The 18,971-nt window shown below is 41.2% G+C and overlaps 2 protein-coding genes across 11 annotated transcripts in view; one reads left to right on the forward strand and one right to left on the reverse strand.

The window, feature by feature from the left end:
* YTHDC1 (YTH N6-methyladenosine RNA binding protein C1) overlaps window positions 1–11,609 on the forward strand; it is a 39,487-nt gene extending 27,878 nt beyond the window's left edge. For 4 of the 7 annotated variants that reach the window (XM_067556913.1, XM_067556917.1, XM_067556915.1 and 1 more), the window contains 8 exons: window positions 590–674; window positions 2,888–3,054; window positions 5,720–5,802; window positions 7,244–7,280; window positions 7,376–7,415; window positions 7,501–7,563; window positions 10,495–10,635; window positions 11,391–11,609. In XM_067556913.1, coding sequence (XP_067413014.1) covers window positions 590–674; window positions 2,888–3,054; window positions 5,720–5,802; window positions 7,244–7,280; window positions 7,376–7,415; window positions 7,501–7,563; window positions 10,495–10,635; window positions 11,391–11,609 — 835 coding nt within the window. The remainder of the gene's footprint in view (window positions 1–589; window positions 675–2,887; window positions 3,055–5,719; window positions 5,803–7,243; window positions 7,281–7,375; window positions 7,416–7,500; window positions 7,564–10,494; window positions 10,636–11,390) is intronic. The other 3 variants (XM_067556914.1, XM_067556918.1, XM_067556920.1) reach the window with 1 other exon arrangement.
* Window positions 11,610–12,349: 740 nt separating this feature from the next.
* The window catches only part of LOC137158919 (UDP-glucuronosyltransferase 2A2-like), a 39,039-nt gene continuing 32,417 nt past the window's right edge, over window positions 12,350–18,971 (reverse strand). For all 4 annotated transcript variants that reach the window (XM_067556924.1, XM_067556923.1, XM_067556921.1 and 1 more), the window contains 3 exons: window positions 18,588–18,675; window positions 16,769–16,988; window positions 12,350–16,199 (listed from right to left, as the gene is read on the reverse strand). In XM_067556924.1, the coding sequence (XP_067413025.1) occupies window positions 15,920–16,199; window positions 16,769–16,988; window positions 18,588–18,675 (588 nt within the window). In that variant the 3' untranslated portion in view covers window positions 12,350–15,919. The remainder of the gene's footprint in view (window positions 16,200–16,768; window positions 16,989–18,587; window positions 18,676–18,971) is intronic.

Below are 18,971 nucleotides of genomic sequence, written 5' to 3' on the forward strand. Positions count from 1 at the left end.
AGTAAACTGACAGGATGCCCCTGCTACAAGATCATAAAACAAATATTAGCAAGCCAGACCATCAAGTTCACGGAGCTCTTGTAGGAAATATCTCCTCCAGTGGTTGTTCACTAATCTAACTCATCCTCAAAGGTGTAATGCTACTCCCACTTGGCTCAGACAAAACTAGAGAGAGAATTGTACCCACCAGAACTCGGAAACTACCAGATTTATATATGTTAGCATTTTAGGTAGCAGTATGTCAAAGTTGGCACACTGAACGGTAATGCAGTCTTAGCCAAACAATAAAACCTTGCTCTAGATATATTAGTACATGTTCTTTTAACCTCAGAGGTTAAATGGGATAGTACTGTAGTGAGAAATCTCAGTGCTAAGATTAATTATTTTGTATAAAATAGACTAGTATATTCTGAACTACATAATATTGAATTACAGCTGTCTAAAGGCATGGATTCTTCAATCAGTAATTCACAAAGGATCGTGTCATGGTGCAAATTAATGGGATTATACAATACCTAATGTCCTGTTGTATGCATTTTTTTTAACTAATAGACAAAATAACTATAAATTATACCACTTGCATATTTAGGCGTGAATTACCCTTCACTAAATCTGCTCACTTGACCAATCCTTGGAATGAACATAAACCAGTAAAGATTGGACGTGACGGACAGGTTTGTCAATTTTTTTAATCAATGCCTTTAGTACTAAAGTGAAACAAAAGAAATGACTAGATAAACTTACTTCAGGTGTGAGAACTTTTAAACTCTTATAATTATTCAACTTTTGCGGTACAGCTTTCATTAACAAGGGCATATATGGGGTAAAGTTGATTTCTCATAGTACTGGAGAAGGGAGCAGCATTGCAAAAGTAAGTTGTAACAGTTCAGATAAGCAAATCAATTAATAAATTATCAGCAATTTTTGTGTGGTTATAACATGACTAACAGCAATTGGTACTAGCAGACTTTGTAACATTTCAGAGTTGCAGTGTAATAGATTTTATGTAAAGTTTGTAGTACTGTTACTATGGTTCTTAAAACCCAAAGCCCTTGGCAACTCTTACTATTGGTGAGGTGGAAGCAGGAAATAAATCAATGGAAACACGGCCGTCCAACTGATAGATGGCTGGCACAAACAGTACAATACAAGAGTGCTTTCACTTAAAGCTGCACTTTATTCTAGTCTCAAGCACTTATGCATGTCTGCAACAGGTTAATAAAAATAACGCAAAAATCAAATCATTACTGAAGTTTGGAGTGGTCTTTGAGTGGTACAATGACAGCTTTCCGATTTGGCCAGTCTTTCAGCTACCATTGGGGGCCCTAGGCTATATCCATGATGTGTTCCTGATGAATCCAACTACCTCATACTTCCTCCCCTTATTTATTGGGTTAGGGTAACAGTAATGGGTCAATAGACAAACTTATTAAGCAAACAACTTCAAAAGTTAAGCAAGAAGTTTTCTTAAACTGTTAGATGTGTTTTTGCAGAGCCCACATGTTTTGAGGGCCCTGACAACAGGCAGATATAGATAAGCTTTCTGTTCTAAGACATATCTCAGCAGTTTCAATTGAGATTTTATCAGGAAGGACGTGGAGTTGTCTATCTCCTCACCTCCAGCTTTTTGCTTAGATATGCCAAGGCCGTTGCAGAGGCCTGCTAAGTCCTGATTTAGCTGCTTTTGGCCATAAGCATGATAATCAATATTCCAATTATTGGTAGTCCAGGCATTTTACTGGTCCGCTAAAATCAGTGTGTATTGTACTATGACTTGCAGTTTGTAGTAGAGTATTGTGCTTTTGAGAATGAGTTCTGGTGCTTTCAGTTCTGTCCCCTGCACTGGGTTTGTCTTATGTATTAAGTTTCCTCTGGCACAGATTCTACCATTATAATATGCACAGCTGTAAAATGCAAGCTGGTAGCTCTTAGTTCTATCAAATATTCAAGAGCACACTTAAATGGACACTGTCAACTGCAGTAACTTAGGTTTTATTTAAAAACACTCTTGCAAAATCAACATGAATTGTTCTTACAGGTTTTTGTTTTTTAAATAATTTTTTGAGGGAGGAGGTGGTTAAATATTCATCTGCCTGTTCAACATTCATAATTTACAAAAAGTAAATGGACCGTGCAAATCAGAGTATGTTTTTTAACATTTTTTATTAATACTGTTTAAAGGACTCTTATCTGATTATCTTCGACAGTTTCCCTTTAAATGGCTAAAGAAATGTTTAAAATAAAATATTTTCTGTCCACCTAACTGTCTATAGAATTGCAGTCAATCCCTTTTTTAAAATGATTATATGAAATTGCTGAGCCATTGGAGAGAATATTCCAGTACATTCAGGTAATGTGTAATTAAAATGTATGCTTTAAGTTGGCTGTAACAAATTGCCTTATAAGCTAGAAATATAATTACAATGGTTACACAAATTAAACCTGAGTTTCACAAACTACTTGTGGCCCTTTCACTGGGTTTGCATAACATTTAATTCTTGAAAATAAATCTGCTTCACCATGCTTGTGGGATTGTCATCCATATATTCCAGACTCCATTGTAAACTGGTTAAGGTAGGTAGTGATTATTTTCCTTAATTTTATATGGTTGCAAAAAACTCCTCCAACTTTTAAATAATAATGAAACTGACCTGAATGTCTGTTAGGAAGATACTATATCCCCAGCATAGGACTGTTTTATGATGATGCTAAATGTCCCCAAAAGCATTGAAGCTAATATAACTGTACTGTGCTCTCGGTTTTTTGTGAGATTGAAACCTCCTCTTCAAAGTGTGTTTTTTGTTTCTGAACCCTGAGGAAGTAATTAATGTGAGATGTTCTCTGTTTTCAGCTTGTAAATCACTGTTTAACTTCTAACTGATTCTAGGAAATTGAGCTTGAATGTGGAACCCAGCTTTGTCTCCTATTCCCTCCTGATGAAAGCATTGACTTGTATCAAGTCATTCATAAAATGAGGCACAAGCGAAGAATGCATTCACAGCCCCGATCAAGAGGACGTCCATCCCGTCGAGAACCAGTCCGGGACGTGGGAAGGTTAGAAACGTTCTTTGGACTGATAATAGGCACATGTATCAGAATAACGTGATGGAGGAATGTGATTCATCAAAAGCTTTCCCTGCGATAAAGAAGAGAGAAAATCCTCAAATCAAGCTGCATGGACAAGTTTGTGGCTTCATTGAGGATTTCACATTGTCCCCCGATCTGTCATATTTCAAGAGGAAAATGGGGATCTTTGCTTTTGCAGAAAAATAGTTCTTAAATAAATAAAGCTCTCTAGTTTAGACTAGATCTTTTATACAGATAACACAACATGTAATGTCAGCCATAGGTAAGCTTGGATTTATTATGAGCAGGCTAGATGGAGGAAGAGGAAGTCTTTATATGCCAAAATATGTTAATATCTTGTAAAAGCCTTTTCTTTCAGGTGTGTCTCTGGATAAGCCTTATCAAATATGGGACTTTTATAAGGATCACTTATAATTTTGCAGAAGATGCCGCCTCATTTTGAGGATAAAATATTTAAATTGTTTTGATATTCAAGAGGAGCATTATTGGGACTGTTTCAAATTGTATCACCGTGATGTGTTAACCCCATTGCCAAATATTCTCTAACATGTAACCACTGAATTCACACATCTTGCTGAGCTTCTGAAAACAGTAGGTTCTTTCCAAAGGGGATCAAGTGGCCCTTGGAGACCCGGCAACAAACCAAAAAGAGTGGCTGTTGCTGTGTCTGTATATACAACCTTTCCAGATGTTGGCAGTACCTGTGGACTTTAAAGTGTTTTTAGAGGATCGACATGGTTATTGATCACTACTTTATGAACTTAACAGCATTTACCAGGAAAAGGGGGTATAACTTGTTACAGAATTGGAGAAGTCTTTGCAAAGGACTGATATAAGCCCTTCTACCAAACACCTTTTCCCTGTGTGTAGCCACTTTGCTTACAGATAAATCTAAAGTTTTTTCTGCTAAAGACTGTATGGTTTGGGCTGAAACCTTTGGTTAAGTTTCCTCTTTGCGGAAACATCCTGTGGTAGGTACAGATATCCAACAAGAGTCCCCATTTCCTTGATCTTAAAAAGGACACTGTAACGAGTAGGTAGGAGGAAACCTGGCAGCGCCCCCATATTTTTGGCTTTAAAGGACTGAGCACCAAGATGGCTTTTGAAGTTAAGCTAAGAGGTTTCCAGTGCAATAAAGTATTTACAAGTGAAGGTTTTGCAATGGACTGCAAACTATACATATAACACCACCACACCTTCTCAAGCCTGCCAGGGCCTCCATTTATGTATGTCGCTTACAGCTAAAAGTCAGTAGTTGGACTACTATATGAACTGTTACTATCATATTTTATACCGGTCGTAAATGCACTCTCAAAACTACAAGAAAGCGGTATGTTTATTCTTTACACCAGCTTTTATTTTTCTTAATCTGATTTTGCTGTAGATGCAACTGCTTTGTTTTTTGGGTTTTTTGCTCAGAGGGTGAAGGATCTGCTTTCATTTAAAAAAATAAGTTGTTACTGGGTAAAATGGGCTTTTAAAAAATAGAAAGGGGGAAGGGGGAGGAGAAATTATTGTTATGGAAACAGGTCAGTTAGTAGAGCTATTGTCAGCTAGTACCGTTTGCAAAATGGTTAGCTGATTTAAAGGAACTTTAATTGGATTTCTTTATCATAAGGAATTATACCTGTTGTTGAAAAATTCATTTTTAGCATAATGTTTTAAACAATCTAATATTCAATAGTGATTTGCCATTGTAATGCTATATATTTTCTTGATGGAGGGGCACCAGTTACCAGAGATAGACTGTTGGAGAACTAATTCAAAACAGTAACTGGAATGGAGTTGCTTTTAAAATGGGTTCCCCCAGCATGAGTGAGCTTTTTTAACGCTTCACATCAGCAACAGAGCAGTCTTCTTTAGAAGCAAGCTCTAATTATTCAGTTAGGATGCTTAAGTTTTTAGAATTAATCCTTCCTTAGAAGGAACTGAGGTTAAACTATTAAACAGATACAGCATTTTTTTGTTAGTGACAATCCAAAAATACCTCCAGCCCAATCAAGTTAGATAGTTAATGGAGGAAAAAAGCATGTATTCAAATCATACATGCTTTTATTTTAAAATGTACCCAGAAAGAGGCTTTCATTTTACAAAAGTTTTGTCTGCCCTGTAGCTAACAAATTTTAGCAAAATGTTTGTCCATGTAAAATGGATAAAACACTTTGCAAATGTGGTATCTATATTTAGATTTGTAGACTTGACTGATTAATCAGATTTACTAAGTCTCTTTTGTCTAATTCTTTTAGGTTAAATTAAGATGTAAAGTGGAAAATATAATGTTAAAGCGTAAGTTGAGAGATTGTTTTAGACCAGCTTGTTAAATATTCTCTTTGGATATTAAGGTATGGTTGGATCAAGTTCCTCTCTTACTGCCACAGTCTATTTATAACTATAAAGTGACAGTCAAGTGTATTTATCTAGCATAGAGTATGGCTTCTGGTGATTTGAAATTAAATTTAAAGCTTAAATGTATAAACTGTTGACTATGTGAAGTATATGTAAAGCTGACTGAGTTGAGAATGACTCTAAACAGAGATCCTGGCCAGCTCATGATGCTTTTTTCTGTGAGGTATGCTGCTGTAAAGAATGCGTCAAACAGTCTTGTTTAATCTCTAATATCTAATTTGTATAGGCGTCGACCAGAGGATTATGATATTCATAACAGCAGAAAGAAACCAAGGATTGACTATCCCCCTGAGTTTCACCAAAGACCAGGTTAATATCTCATGTGCACAAATGTAAAAATATTTGCATTTTTATTATGGAATTTTGAATTCAGACAGGCCTAATGAGCTTTTAATATATGACTAGGATTTAAGAGTGGGATTTTTCAAACGCACTCAGCATTGGCTTAACTCTGCTCTCATGTCGTTGATGATAAAATTCCCATTTATTTCAATGGCAGCTGAGTTAGGCCAGTGCTGAGCACTTTTGAAAATCCTACCTTAAATTTAGTGTAAATTCTTAAGTAGTCTTAGGTGGTAACACAAGTAGTTGAAATAGGCAGTTCAAATCCATTGCTTCCTAAATGGTGGAAGTATTTTGTTTCTATAATGATCTATTTTCCTAGTCTGTAAATAGTAACCTGAAACTTAATAGTGAAGAAGACCTATCAAAGTACCACTCAGAATGTACATAGCTACAACAATAGGCCAGGATAGATTTGCATTAACTTTTTTCCATAATCTCTATATTGGTATCAAATTTAAATTGGTGGTTGACAAGCATTTATTTGCAATGAGTTGAGGACTTTTTGTACCTTTTTTGTAAACTTAACTGGGATTCACAACTCTGAGCAAGTCTTGTGTGGGATGATACTAGAAGTTCCCATTGTGTTTTCAGAGAAAATTCTAAAGACGGGATCTAAAGCAGATCAGAGAGGCTTCATGCTTTTTTAAAGAAAGGTCCACTTGGCAGGCTGAGGAGGAGGTTCTGCTGGAAAAGTTACGGTCTTCAGACATAAAACAGTTTTTTCAGCAGTGTAAATGCAGCGGCAACTAATTATAATATTACCAGTGTACCTTTGCTGCTGGAGAAGGCAGTGTCAGGACAGGACAAACTTCAGTCCAGGACGTCTTAATGGAATGTACACTTCTGCGAATACCGTATTATTTCCATAGTAGATTTCTTACCCTTTAAAAGCCTCTTTATATTTTAGTGTCCAGTTTTAATAGACTTCAGAGGCTGCTTTCTTCAAAGATGAAAGTTACTTTAATAGTATGCTGTCATCATTAGTCAAACTTCCAAGAGCATTATTAGATTGAGATCTTGACCAGCTAAACAATACATGCCAGTGTTCCTCAAGTGCATAAGCATTGCGAAGCAATTCAGTCTAGTCCTTGTCTGCACAAATATCCCCATCCCAATTTCTTTTGTACTATATGCAAGCCCATAAGAGTGCATTTGCCCTTTCTTTAACATTGTTTTGCCCTTTTCTGTATGCCATTACTGCATGTCTTTGATGGGTAAAGTTAAGTCAGTAGAAATTATTTTGCAAGCACTTCTGAAATGAGATAAGACCAGCAGGACATATAAGAACATACCTATCAGGGGAGGTTGTTGCAGTGGAAGGGTGGATGCTAATGACTGTAATTTGTAAAGATTGTTATGGCAAAATGGTAAATTTGATTGATAACACTGCTTGATGTTTGAACAGGGTATATAAAGGATCCCAGGTATCAAGAAGTAGACAGGTAAGGTGTGTTCGTTCACATTACTCATTTTATGTCCTGGTAACCTGTTGATATCAATCGCCTGGATTGAGTTTTACAAATCTTATTCCCAACAGACGATTTTCAGGAGTTCGCCGAGATGTGTTTTTAAATGGGGTAGGTTGATGCATTTGTTTTAAACATAACTTTCATCACTTCCAAAGTAATTATCAAATGTTCATGTTGTTCTCTTTCATTTTAGTCCTACAATGATTATGTGAGGGAATTCCACAACATGGGACCACCGCCACCATGGCAAGGAATGGTTTGTGTCTTGTTCAGCTTCATTTTTTAATTGAAAATAACCCCTATGTTACCCTGTGGGAGTGTCTGTTTTTCCTGCGCCGCTCTCAGCCCTCGTACTTTGTTTAGTAAAGTGCCATGTGTACACTAGATTATTAAGTGTTGCAGGAAAACAAAATCCAGTGGGGTGAATTACATTAGGTAATGTCAAGATACTGTAATCACTCTCACTAAGGCCATATCTACACTCGTGAGTTTACAGCATCACAGCTGTACCAATGGAACTGCACTGCTGTAAGATTACTCATGTAGCCATTCTGTGCCGACAGAAGAGAGCTCTCCCACCAACATCATAAAACCACCTCAGTGAGCGCCAGTAGCTATGTCAGTGGGAGCAGCTCTCCTGCCGACATAGTACTGTGCACACTGCCACTTATGTCAGCAAAACTTATGTTGCTCAGGACTGTGTTTTTTCATACCCCTGAGTGACATAAGTTTTTTCAGCATAAATGATAGTGTAGACCTGGCCTAGCAGTAATCAAACACATTGTATCTTGGAAGCTGTCTTGACAGCCTAATATGTACTAGGACACGGAATCCAGCTCACTTTGAATGGATGAAAATGTTGTGAGGAAATTTCTGTTCTCATAAAACAGAAAAAACAACAGACCTTTCCTTACAATGCACTATAAAGGGTGGCTGGATCCTTGTGTTCAGGATCCAATCACCATCAGATTTGAATGGGAGTACAAAATATAGCAGGAGGGAAGCTGGCCACTATGGGACTCTGGCACTAGGAGCCTGCATGGGGAAGATGATACACTCTGGTACTGTGCAAGAGTTGTCTGGCATTAGCAGAGAAGCACTGCAGTGTACTCAGCATGGTCCTGTTTAGGTATGCTGCTATACTGCACTGACTTTTTGATTACTTTGTGTATTTAGTTGAATATACATACCCAGCAAACTATTATTCGTACATAAAGTAAACGATAATGGATGAGCCCCTATCTTTTATACTGAGGTGGGGGTCTCTGCCAGTTGGAAGGCAGGAATAATGTGCAATTACTGAGGAATAACTAGTTATTCTCAGTTATCCAATTCCCAGCATTCTGGCTGTGTCTTGATTTGGATAATCACTAAGTGGTTATTTCTCAATAACCATACTATAAATATGCAAGTATCTCTGCCATGACTCTTAGTAATTGGGAATTATCAAATAACTTGCCAGCAGTAAAGATGCCACCAGGACTTCTCGCTCTTAGCTGAACCAAAAATATCCAAACAATTGGGGCTATCAGACTGCACAAAGAGAAATAGCTCTTTAAAAAAAAAAAAGAAAGAAAACCTCTGACCCATGTCCTACCCCATCCCATCAAAAGGTTGGCTAAATACCCATTTACACTAGAATCCAGTCCTCCCACCCAGCTCAGTTTGGAACCACCATGCAAGCCAAACCCTGTTGTGGTTATCTATGGGAGAACAGCCTGTCTGATGCAGGGAGTGGCCATAAGACAAGGAGAGGGGAGGCAGCTGGTTTGGGGAAGGGGCCATGGATGAGATTGGCCAAAATGCTTTTTTTTAAATTTTTTTTAAAGATCACTTTAGCTTCTGGCTTTTTGGCAGCCTGTTTTTATCTTATGGAATAGCCCTTTCATTCAGAATGTGAATATCCTAATAAAACTCAGCAGAACAACAAGTGCTTTGGCCTCACAATCTCCCTCAGCCCAGGATATTTTTGTCTACATGACTCTATCCTATATGAGGTAGACCAGTGGTTCCCAACCCTTTTGGCTCGAGGGCCACAAATATCATTTTTACAACCCTGAAGGGCCACCAGTCTATCAACCCATAAAAAATGGATTGAGGTTTACACCATTAAGGACTACAAATCACTACATAGTTACAGTAAACATTTTGATGCTGCTGTGCTCATTTTTACATTCACTATTTTACACCTACAAATTACTCTCAGTATGTCACACGCTCACAAACAAAGCACAAGTGTAGATAAGTGACTGTCTCTACACACTGCAGCACGTGGCCTGGCAGCTAAGTCGTGGTGGGTGACATGCTAAGTGCAGGCCAAACCAGAAAGCACTGATTTTGAGAGTCCTGCCCCTCCTCAAGCATGGTGCGTCCTGGCTGTTTCGCCAGCAGCTTCCTCTCCTCTTCCCCACCCCCCATGCAGCCAGACAAAAGGAGCCTCCTCACTGATCTCCCGTCTCCTTGGCTACATCAGAAACACCGCATGTGTCCTGTAGCCCCATGTGCTCCATCTGGGTCCCTAGGCAGTGGCTCCCTTCTGCAGCTAGGGGGACAGGAGATCAGTGCTCCCCTCCCTCTGGCTCCAGTAGGGACCGCAGCGCCTATGGAGCCAGGCAAAACACTTTGCCGTGCTCCCTGCTACAGATGGAAAGGGGAGCGCTGATCTCCTGTCCCTTGGCTGCAGCAAGGAGCCTACACTGGTCTTGTAGCCCTGCGGCAACGCGCGCCACCTGCATCCTTAGGTGGCAGCTTTCTTCTGCAGTGAGCAGGAGGGGATTCATGGGCCACTTTTGGCCCCCGGCCCACAGGTTGGGAACCATTGAGGTAGACGGTATAACACTTAGTGAACTGACAGCAGAAGTGTTCTCAGTATTTCTCTTTGGCAGTTAAGGAAATGAGTATCTTTAAGTGCTTTTTAGATATAGTTTAAGTACTGAGAGCTGGAGTTCAGTGAGTAGATGATCTGGTTGGAATACTCATAGTGTCCTGCTATACACTCCTTACGCAGGATAATGCTTTAAACCACAGCCCACCTGCTGCTGAGATGTTGAAATGAAATGAACATATTGAAATGTTGCAGTTTTTTCCCTTCAAAGCAAATGGTAACTTGTACTTGTAATCCTAACTGTAAGGGTGATTTGCTCTGTATCTTGGCGTGTTCAACAAACATCCTCTAATTTCCTTGTAGCCACCCTATCCAGGTATGGAACAGCCTCCACATCACCCTTATTATCAGCACCATGCTCCTCCACCTCAAGCTCACCCTCCATACTCAGGACATCACCCTGTACCACATGAAGCAAGATACCGAGATAAACGAGTAGTAAGTGTACGTGCAGACAAGGGGGAAGGAAGGAAGGGGCAAATCATACAGACCGGGAGAAGTAGGAATGGAGGGAATTTTGGGGGTGTTAGGAGCTTAAACATACAGGAGCTTTCTGATTTCTGAAAATCTTGGTCTTATAGCTGGGCTTCTAAATGTACTTTTGAAAATCGGGTCACTGAAGTGCCTAAATCAAGGCTTTGGGTGCTTTTGAAAATCCCCTTCAGGGATGTAGAAGCACCAATCCCACCATTTCTTGGCCTGAGTTTGTGGAAGGCCTCCAGCTGTCAATGCATACACTTTCCTGGTTGAAATTAAGTCCAAATCAGAAAGGATTTTTTGGTATCTGTTGCTTATTTGATATTTCTACCGATCATTTTCTTGTTGCTATCGTAGGAATAAGAGTCATTCTGATGGTGCTGCTTTAACCAATATTATTGCAGACACTCTAGAGCAGGGCAGCTCTTCAGAAAGTAATCCTGGTGGGGATGGCTTTGTGGCAGTGCTTCTCCCTGCCATGAGGTGTTTGTGCCCCCCTTTCTATGACATCCTCTGCTGCAGGCGGTGGAAGTAGTGGGAAGGGGTTAAGTCTGGAGAAGGGAGGAAACTTCTTGTGCCCCTGCTATGAAGGACTTTATGCTAAAGCTTCTTATCAGCTGCCTTTCATCTTGGCTTTCCAAAAGGCCCTGCTAGTGGATGGGTGAAGTGCTGGGACTCAAACTGGGCAATGAAATAAATACCACCATCCTTCTCTTTCACAGCATGACTATGATATGAGGGTAGATGACTTTCTGCGTCGCACACAAGCAGTGGTCAGTGGCCGGAGAAGCAGACCTCGCGAGAGAGAGCGGGAGAGGGAGCGCGATCGTCCCAGAGACAACAGAAGAGACCGAGACCGGGGGCGGGACCGGGAAAGGGAGAGAGAGCGAATTTGTGACCGGGACAGAGACAGGGGCGAAAGAGGCAGATATAGAAGATAATCCATCTGGAACCGTGGTCATTTGAAACAAAACAACAAAGCTTGTATTTTTGTGTGTTTACAAGTAGTACACTTTATTTTCAGCTGTCTACTTAAAGTTTGTTGTGTAGGTTTTACAATGACCCTCTATGTTCCAAGCATGCAGTAAACTATGAACTGGAAAAACTCAATCAGCCAAAAGAAAAAAAATGCACAAAGTTGACATTTGAGTTGACATTTTTATTGGAAAATGGGAAACAGTTAAGAATGTAGATATTGGTTCATTTTCAATAAGTGTTCATCTACTTCTAGTGACTTCAGCCTAGATTTTTTTTTAATACTGATGGATAACTGCCATAATTTTTGTTTTGCTTTTATATCTTACATGTAGTTTCACATGGTTCAGTGGAAAAAATGCTGCTATCAAGTAGGCAACTATTGAAGTATGATGATTTGACTGTATGGCAGTGTTGTAGCAGCCTCTTGTTTTTCTGTTTTTTAACCTTTGCTGTAGGTTTTTTTTCAGTCTTCAATAATGAAAGCAATATTAAGAAGACACTATTGATATCTAATTTTTAATCTTTTTAAAAATCTTCCTGTGTTCAGTAACACTCTGGTCAATGCTGTTGTCTAGCCTCTCTCTAAAACGTACACATTGCTTGGAATGTTCACAGTTTGCGTGTGTGGAAGCAGGAAATGTTGCTGTATTCTACATTGCTACCATTTTTTATATAAAAAATAAATTGGTAACAATTGAAACAATTGAAAATGTAATTTGGCTTGTCATTTTAAAGGTTTCCAGGTTTGCTGACAGTTCTAGGAAGGCAGGACTCTGTATTCAAAGGTGACCTATTTCCCCCTCAGTAAAGATATTTCCAATGGGTGAAATTCAACCCTGACAGCTGTCCTTAACAGACTTAGCTGGGGCTCAGCATCACCACAACTAAGATTGATTAGAGAACGTAGGTTCATAGTCAATTTCCTGAACCACTGCAGGAGTTCCATGGAGTTTGAGGATGAAACCAGAGGAAAACACTCAATTGATGATGAAAATGTACTTTTCTTTTTTGTGGGGCCACTGTGTAACCCCTGTGCCCTCAATAACTTACTTATGGGGGAATCACTTGTTTGAAACAATCTGGTTTTAATGTCCTAGCTTTGCACCAGTCTCAACACCACTTTATTGAAAGAGATATCCACAGCTCCTCCATGTCAATCCCCTGGTAAGGACACTTGCCCAAGCCAAACAAAATTACACCCCACACATGCCATAGCAAATACCAGGGGATAGTTCATTGACTGCTGTATCAATGGTAAATGCTCTTGAACAGGACAGATTTGAAATTAAACTTGCAGTAGTAAAAACCAGAGAGCTAAACAACTAGAGAGTTCACTGGAAAAAACACCCTTCTTTGCATGCAGTTAGAGGCATTTCACGGTTCTTACTTTACTTAAGAGTTATCGTTTGGGTTGAAATGTATTAGTCTCATCTCAGAAGGCAGGGACCTTGTGGATCCCAGCAAGTTTACAGTCTTACAGCTGTTATACAGTGCTATCTGTAATTTGCCATCACCTTAATTTGTCACCTGTACCATGGCTTGTAAAGCTACTTCAGTAACTGGCAAATTATATTGTGTGTTTGTAAGCACAGCATCCTAAAAAGAATAAATTCTGGCAATAGCCATGTTTGGTAGGTGTAGAAGGCAGCATCATGCTGAAGTATAAAAGCCAAGAAGGTTTATGGCCAGATTTCACATGTTCAATCAGCTCCTTCATTTGCAGCTATGCTTGTGAAGAGTCTAGCACCCAACTTGAGAAGTTTTTCTGAAAAAGCTAGCCCTTTTGTCTCCACCTACTTGTTCTCAGCCGTCTTTCCTCTGTCCTGCTTCCTCTGACAGCATAGGGCTCCTGCATAGGCAAACTTTTAAATAAGCTGGTCAGAGTAGGGCACCAACTCTGCATGGTGATCTCTGTGGGTGGCAGTCTATCTCCACAAATTGCAGTGCAGGCTACTGCAGTACTGTCTACATCTGAATTCCCTGACACACGATTGAAACTGACATGTATATTTTAGTAGAGGAAATGTTAAATAGAATTAATCCGTGTGACACTCAATTATAGGAATTGTTCTTATTAATCAACCCAATGAGTTGAACAGTCTATCCACAAGGCAGCAAATATTTTAGTTAGACGCAGTGGAGATTTAGTGGTATTAAAGCAGCACACAGAAGGAAGCTCATTCAGCTAGTGCAAAGAACAGGGAATTACCCAAGAGCTTGAACTTGTATGACCTTTTACATTCAAATAAAGTGATGCCCTAGCCCATGCAGAGCTCCTCCTGTAGGGATAGGGCCATGGGGTATGGTGGAGTGGGGTCATAGTTTTCTTTCCCTGTGAAGGCAAAAGTAAGACTGGAGTTGATCAAAACCTCTCCCCTTTTCAAGCAGGTCTAGATAACTAACTTTGGCTCATTGCTTTCACGTATCAAGTCTTTGAATGTTTTACATGTCAACAATCAAGACTGTGATCATGCCAGCTGCCTGTATGGGCACACCTCTGGGCCCATATGCAGCTCCCACTGACTTCAAAGGGGCTGCATTCAGCCTACATGCATCTCACTATAGGACTGGGAACACAAACTAGTACAGAGTTCTGCACTTACGCTAGGCAACATGCAGACTTCCAGGGACGCTAATTGGCCTGAGCCTCGGCTGGTGTGAACTGAACTAGTTCACTGAAGTGATTAGAATAGGGCAGTTTACACTAGCTGAGCATCTCACCCAGTGTTTCCATTTTGGATTCAATCAAGTTCCCACTGACTGATAGTAATGAGGGGAATCTCAATTATAAATCACTGAACTGTGGTGTCTAAAGCCCTCTACCAATTTAGGTATTTTTCTGTATACTCTGTGTAAAGCAGAAACCTGACCATGCAAATGAGTGCATTTTAATCACCATATGATGGACTTGGAGTCTAGTTTGTCCTAAATCACCCCCACCACTAAGTGGCCCAGTTTCAGTTTAGTATGGGAGCTTTAGCTTTTATGAACAAATCAATCTTTCCCTAGCTCAGGTTTACATAGCGTTGAAACAAACCAAACGTAGCTTAGGAGTTGTCACAGCCAGCTCCAAAAATTAGAGCTAATAAACTAAGCTCATGTGGGGCAAGAAAATATATGCAGTAAAAGAACCACCAATTTTCTCCAGCTGCTTTGTCTGAAGGTAACTGTACATTGTAGAGATGGTGATCTTCCCTGTGTATAGTGACTGCCCTTCAACGCCACTTCTGGAAAAGCTGCTGTTCTAACACACCCCTTTCTTGGGCCATGCGCTAGTAGGTGCCTACTGCCTTCCCATCACTGTGATTCTCAGCCATCAAATTATGTCTTCACCCACAGAAATTAAACTCATGGCAAAGTTTCATTAAACTTTGGAAAGAATTTCAGATGAGCAATAATGCAGGTGGGTTCCGACTGGAGCCTTCATATCACCACACCACCATTCAGGCTTTCAGACACAGCACCTGAAGTTCTGCTCTTTGAAAGGAGGCCAAGGGAGTTTGGGAGTAGAGCACCTAACTACCTTAAACGCCTTTGAATATCCAATCGCCTCATCTCCACCATGGTTACTAAAGAACCTGAGTTTCAAATGTGCTGAGCACTCAGCAGCTCCCATTGAAGTCAGAAGGAGTGGCTGCATACTCAGAACATTTGAAAATCGTTATGTATTAAGATGCTTAAATATGGACATAGCCATCTGCCGGTAGGTTCCTATTTTCAGAAGTCTTGGTCTGTCTGGTGGGGATCTTTTAGGAGCACCTGACAGCTTATCTGAGCTCCCGAACTCATCAGTGTCTGCTCTTCCAGGAGCCGTAACAACAGAGCCACTAACGTTTTGGTTCTGGATGATTTAGCGAGGACACACTCTCACAGATCACAGTGTGGGCAAATCAACTTTAATACCTGCAGAGGGGAGACACAGCAAAGGCCCTAAAAGAGGTGGGCTTGGTCCTTTTAAAATAAAGTCTCCTGAAAGTTACATTCTGAAAATCATTGCCATGATTAGCATCTGACAAGTCCCTGTATTATCACCCAAGGAGTCTGATTGGTGTATCAGCTAATGATTCACTCTTATTCAGGCCAAAAGGAAGTTATTGTAAACAGCACCTATGCTAAGTGCACAGCTTTCCTACTACTATGCCACCAGAACGTGGCCCTTATTACGCATGGCATTTCAGCACGTGCCTAAATCAATGAGCCCACTAACAAGCTGAAGTATCTTGCTGAAGCACGGCCTAGCCAGAGACGAGCATGGCCCAGGGGAACAGCAAATCTACTCGGTTTTCTTTTTCTTTATAGTCCAGCCACACTTCTTATAGCAAAATAAGCAGCACTTGACAGCAATGAAAACGGCAGCTGCTGCACAGGTGAACAAGAATGCCAGGACGTCCAGGCAGTAGTACTGGTACCAGGTGAGCTGGTGAGCTGCTGGTCTCAAGTGCTTTGCCCCTTTGTGACGCATGACAAATTCGATCCAGAAGACAGCTCGGTCCAGAGGCTTCATGGGCTGGTCGTGGTGAATCTCGGATAACCTCAGTGCATTTTCTTTATAGCTGCAGGAATAGGGGGAAAGAAGATTGTGGTTACTCTGAAACAGCACTTTCCCCAACACAGCTACCATGTGGAGCACCTCGCAAGCAGAGGGATCGCTGACCAGGCTCCCTGCTCTCTGAGCTGGTCTCCACTACAAGTTTAGGTGGATGTAAGGTGCCTTGCAGAAAACGACACAATCTTAGGGGCTGCTCCAGGGCCTTTCCCAAAGAAATCGCAAAATAGAGTGCGAGGGAAAATAATTTCCAGTCCACCCCTTCCAGGAGAGATCTTCCAGGAGCAGCCGCAGGTTCAGATAGACACATGCTTAATGCAAGAACCTTTGTGAGGTTACCACTTGTTCTATGTTCAAACTGTCCAGCATTTTTGGTGACTCAGTTCACAGAAAAGAGGAAGCCAGCTGGGTGTCTGACCTCAGCAGCATTGGGTTCCAAAAACCTGACCATCTCCTATTAGTAGAAAGATGAGGAGGCTCTTCAAAGATATTACCTCACCCCACCTTGTCTCCTTAGTGTCCTGGGACCAACACAGCTACACCCACCCTGGCCCATTAGGCAGAGACTGAACTCACCTGGAGTTGTTAATGACCGTATTCAATGCATCGATTAAATCCTGGGCTTGCATTGTGTTAAAATCCAGCTCAACTGCCATCCCTTTTGCCCTCATATGAGCAATGTTATCCGGCTGGTCAGCGAACATGGGAATCCCCACCATGGGAATCCCATGGTAAATAGCTTCATAGATCCCATTTGTCCCACCGTGAGTAATAAAGGCTTTGGTCTTAGGGTGGCCTGGAATAGTAGAGAAGCGCTTAGGAGCAACTGGTACAGAAATGCTCAGATTCCAGGGAAGAAGGCAACAATTTTGTACTAACTCAGTAAATAATTGTTTGTTAGACAAGGGGCTAGTCTTGATTACCCCAGACTAGCATTAGGATGTGTATGCTTGAACCCTAGCCAATGGGGAAGTACCTTGCACAACACTAAAAACTCTGCTATTGATCTACGATTAAGGCTGATCCAGTAGAAAGTTTTATTTTTTCATTCACACTGGTCCCTGCACAGGTTAGCGTGCATAGGTGCCAGAACAAACTGCAGCTGGAGAAGTGGGTCTCCTGGAGCCACGCACGCTGGCTCTCCGTGTTCTGGGATTGTCCCAGGATACAATCCTTCTGGCTAGAAGTAGGCAGAACCTCTCTAAAAACTACTACCCAGAACTGTGTTTTGGGATCTATCCCGTCATCTGGGAAACTCTCCAACTCCCAGAAAGCCTGGCTCTTTAGAGCTCTGCTTGTAGCCAGACGCCTCATATTGCATAGATGGAAGAGCAGACGCAGACTGCCTCCAGGGACGGACTTTTGACTCGGTGGCTCTGCTGACCTGGCAGTTAAAGAGCGGGTGCTGTTTCAGAGAACAGGGATCTCTACCAATTTGAAAATACTTGGTCTAATTTGTTAGAAGCCTTTGACTGATCCCCAGTGGATGGAAACTGAGATGTCTCTCTCCTTTCCTTGCCCTCCCTGCCCACTCCTTCACTTCTTTGTTCTTTTTACTCCCCTGTTCTTCCCTTATTTTTGTTTTAAAAAAAAAAAAAAAAGTCTTAATAAAATACAAATAAAAAGAGAAGGGCCAATGGCTGCCTTCTACACAACAGTTACTGAGGAGCCCCATTCACTACCATTCCTACCGTTTTTGTATCACTTCTGTTGCCATTCTTTGTATTCACTCTAGTTTTTAATCACAGGAACCACACACTCTCATTTATTCCCAGGACAGTTGCACCAAGACAAAGCAATGCTGTTACCCTCCCTGGTTTTACAGTCATGCAGCTGCGGTCCATATAGCTGAGAACAGCACTGGCTGGTTTCAGGACTTCAGACCCGAAGCTACTACCCAGATGGTGCTTTACAGGTGCTCTCACTGAGCTCACAGCTTTCCAAACAACCAACTATGAAGTTTACACCCACTGCCCACAGGGAAGACTCTCCACTTATCCATACTGAGTCCAAGGTTGTTGCCCGTGACCCCCACTGTTGCACTCTCTCCATAGCTCGGTTCCCCATCGTGTAACTGAGCGCACTTGGACCAAGGGTGGGCTTTGAACCTGGGCCATACAGAGCTAGAACAAGCCTTCACTACTTAAGCTTTACTAAGGCCCAGCGCCACACAGGTATTTAGGGTTCTGACTTCCATTGGTATCAATGAGAGTTAAGCACCCCAGTACCTTTGTGAATTCTCTCCTTCCTCTGCGACCATCAGCGAGTGGAATTGAGGTTGAGTAAGCACCTCTCTCTGCCTAACGAACACACCAAATACCCTGGACTCCAAAGCGACCTCTAAGGTGCTGCACTGGATATTCTATTAGCCTGTGTGTCTAACGGGCAATCTTACCAAGCAGATCATTCTGGGGTATCCAGTCATAAATCCTAGTGTTGGCTCCTAATGTTTCTGGCTTCTTTCCTTTGTACCTCCAAAGAACCTTGAAGGAAAACGTTTGAAGATGAATGTAGTTCAAGCTGCCCCACCGCACTGCAGCGCCATTTGGGGCCTGGTCCAAAGCTCACTGAAGTCCATGGGAATCTTTCCACTGCTTTCAGTGGCTTTGGATCAGGTTGTTGATTAGCGAGGCTTCTTTTGACCTGCTTCAGTTATTTATACACACATTTATAATCAAGTGTTATTTATTATCTCTCGTACACAGCACTTTTCTGTAGTCGATCTCAACGCACTTTGAGATCGGTATCATCCTCCCCATCTCCCAGATGGGGAAAATGA

The sequence above is a fragment of the Emydura macquarii genome, unplaced genomic scaffold (genome assembly GCF_026122565.2).
Source record: "Emydura macquarii macquarii isolate MOO-44397 ecotype Brisbane River unplaced genomic scaffold, CSIRO-AGI_Emac_v2 contig_1790, whole genome shotgun sequence".
NCBI lineage: Eukaryota > Metazoa > Chordata > Testudines > Chelidae > Emydura > Emydura macquarii.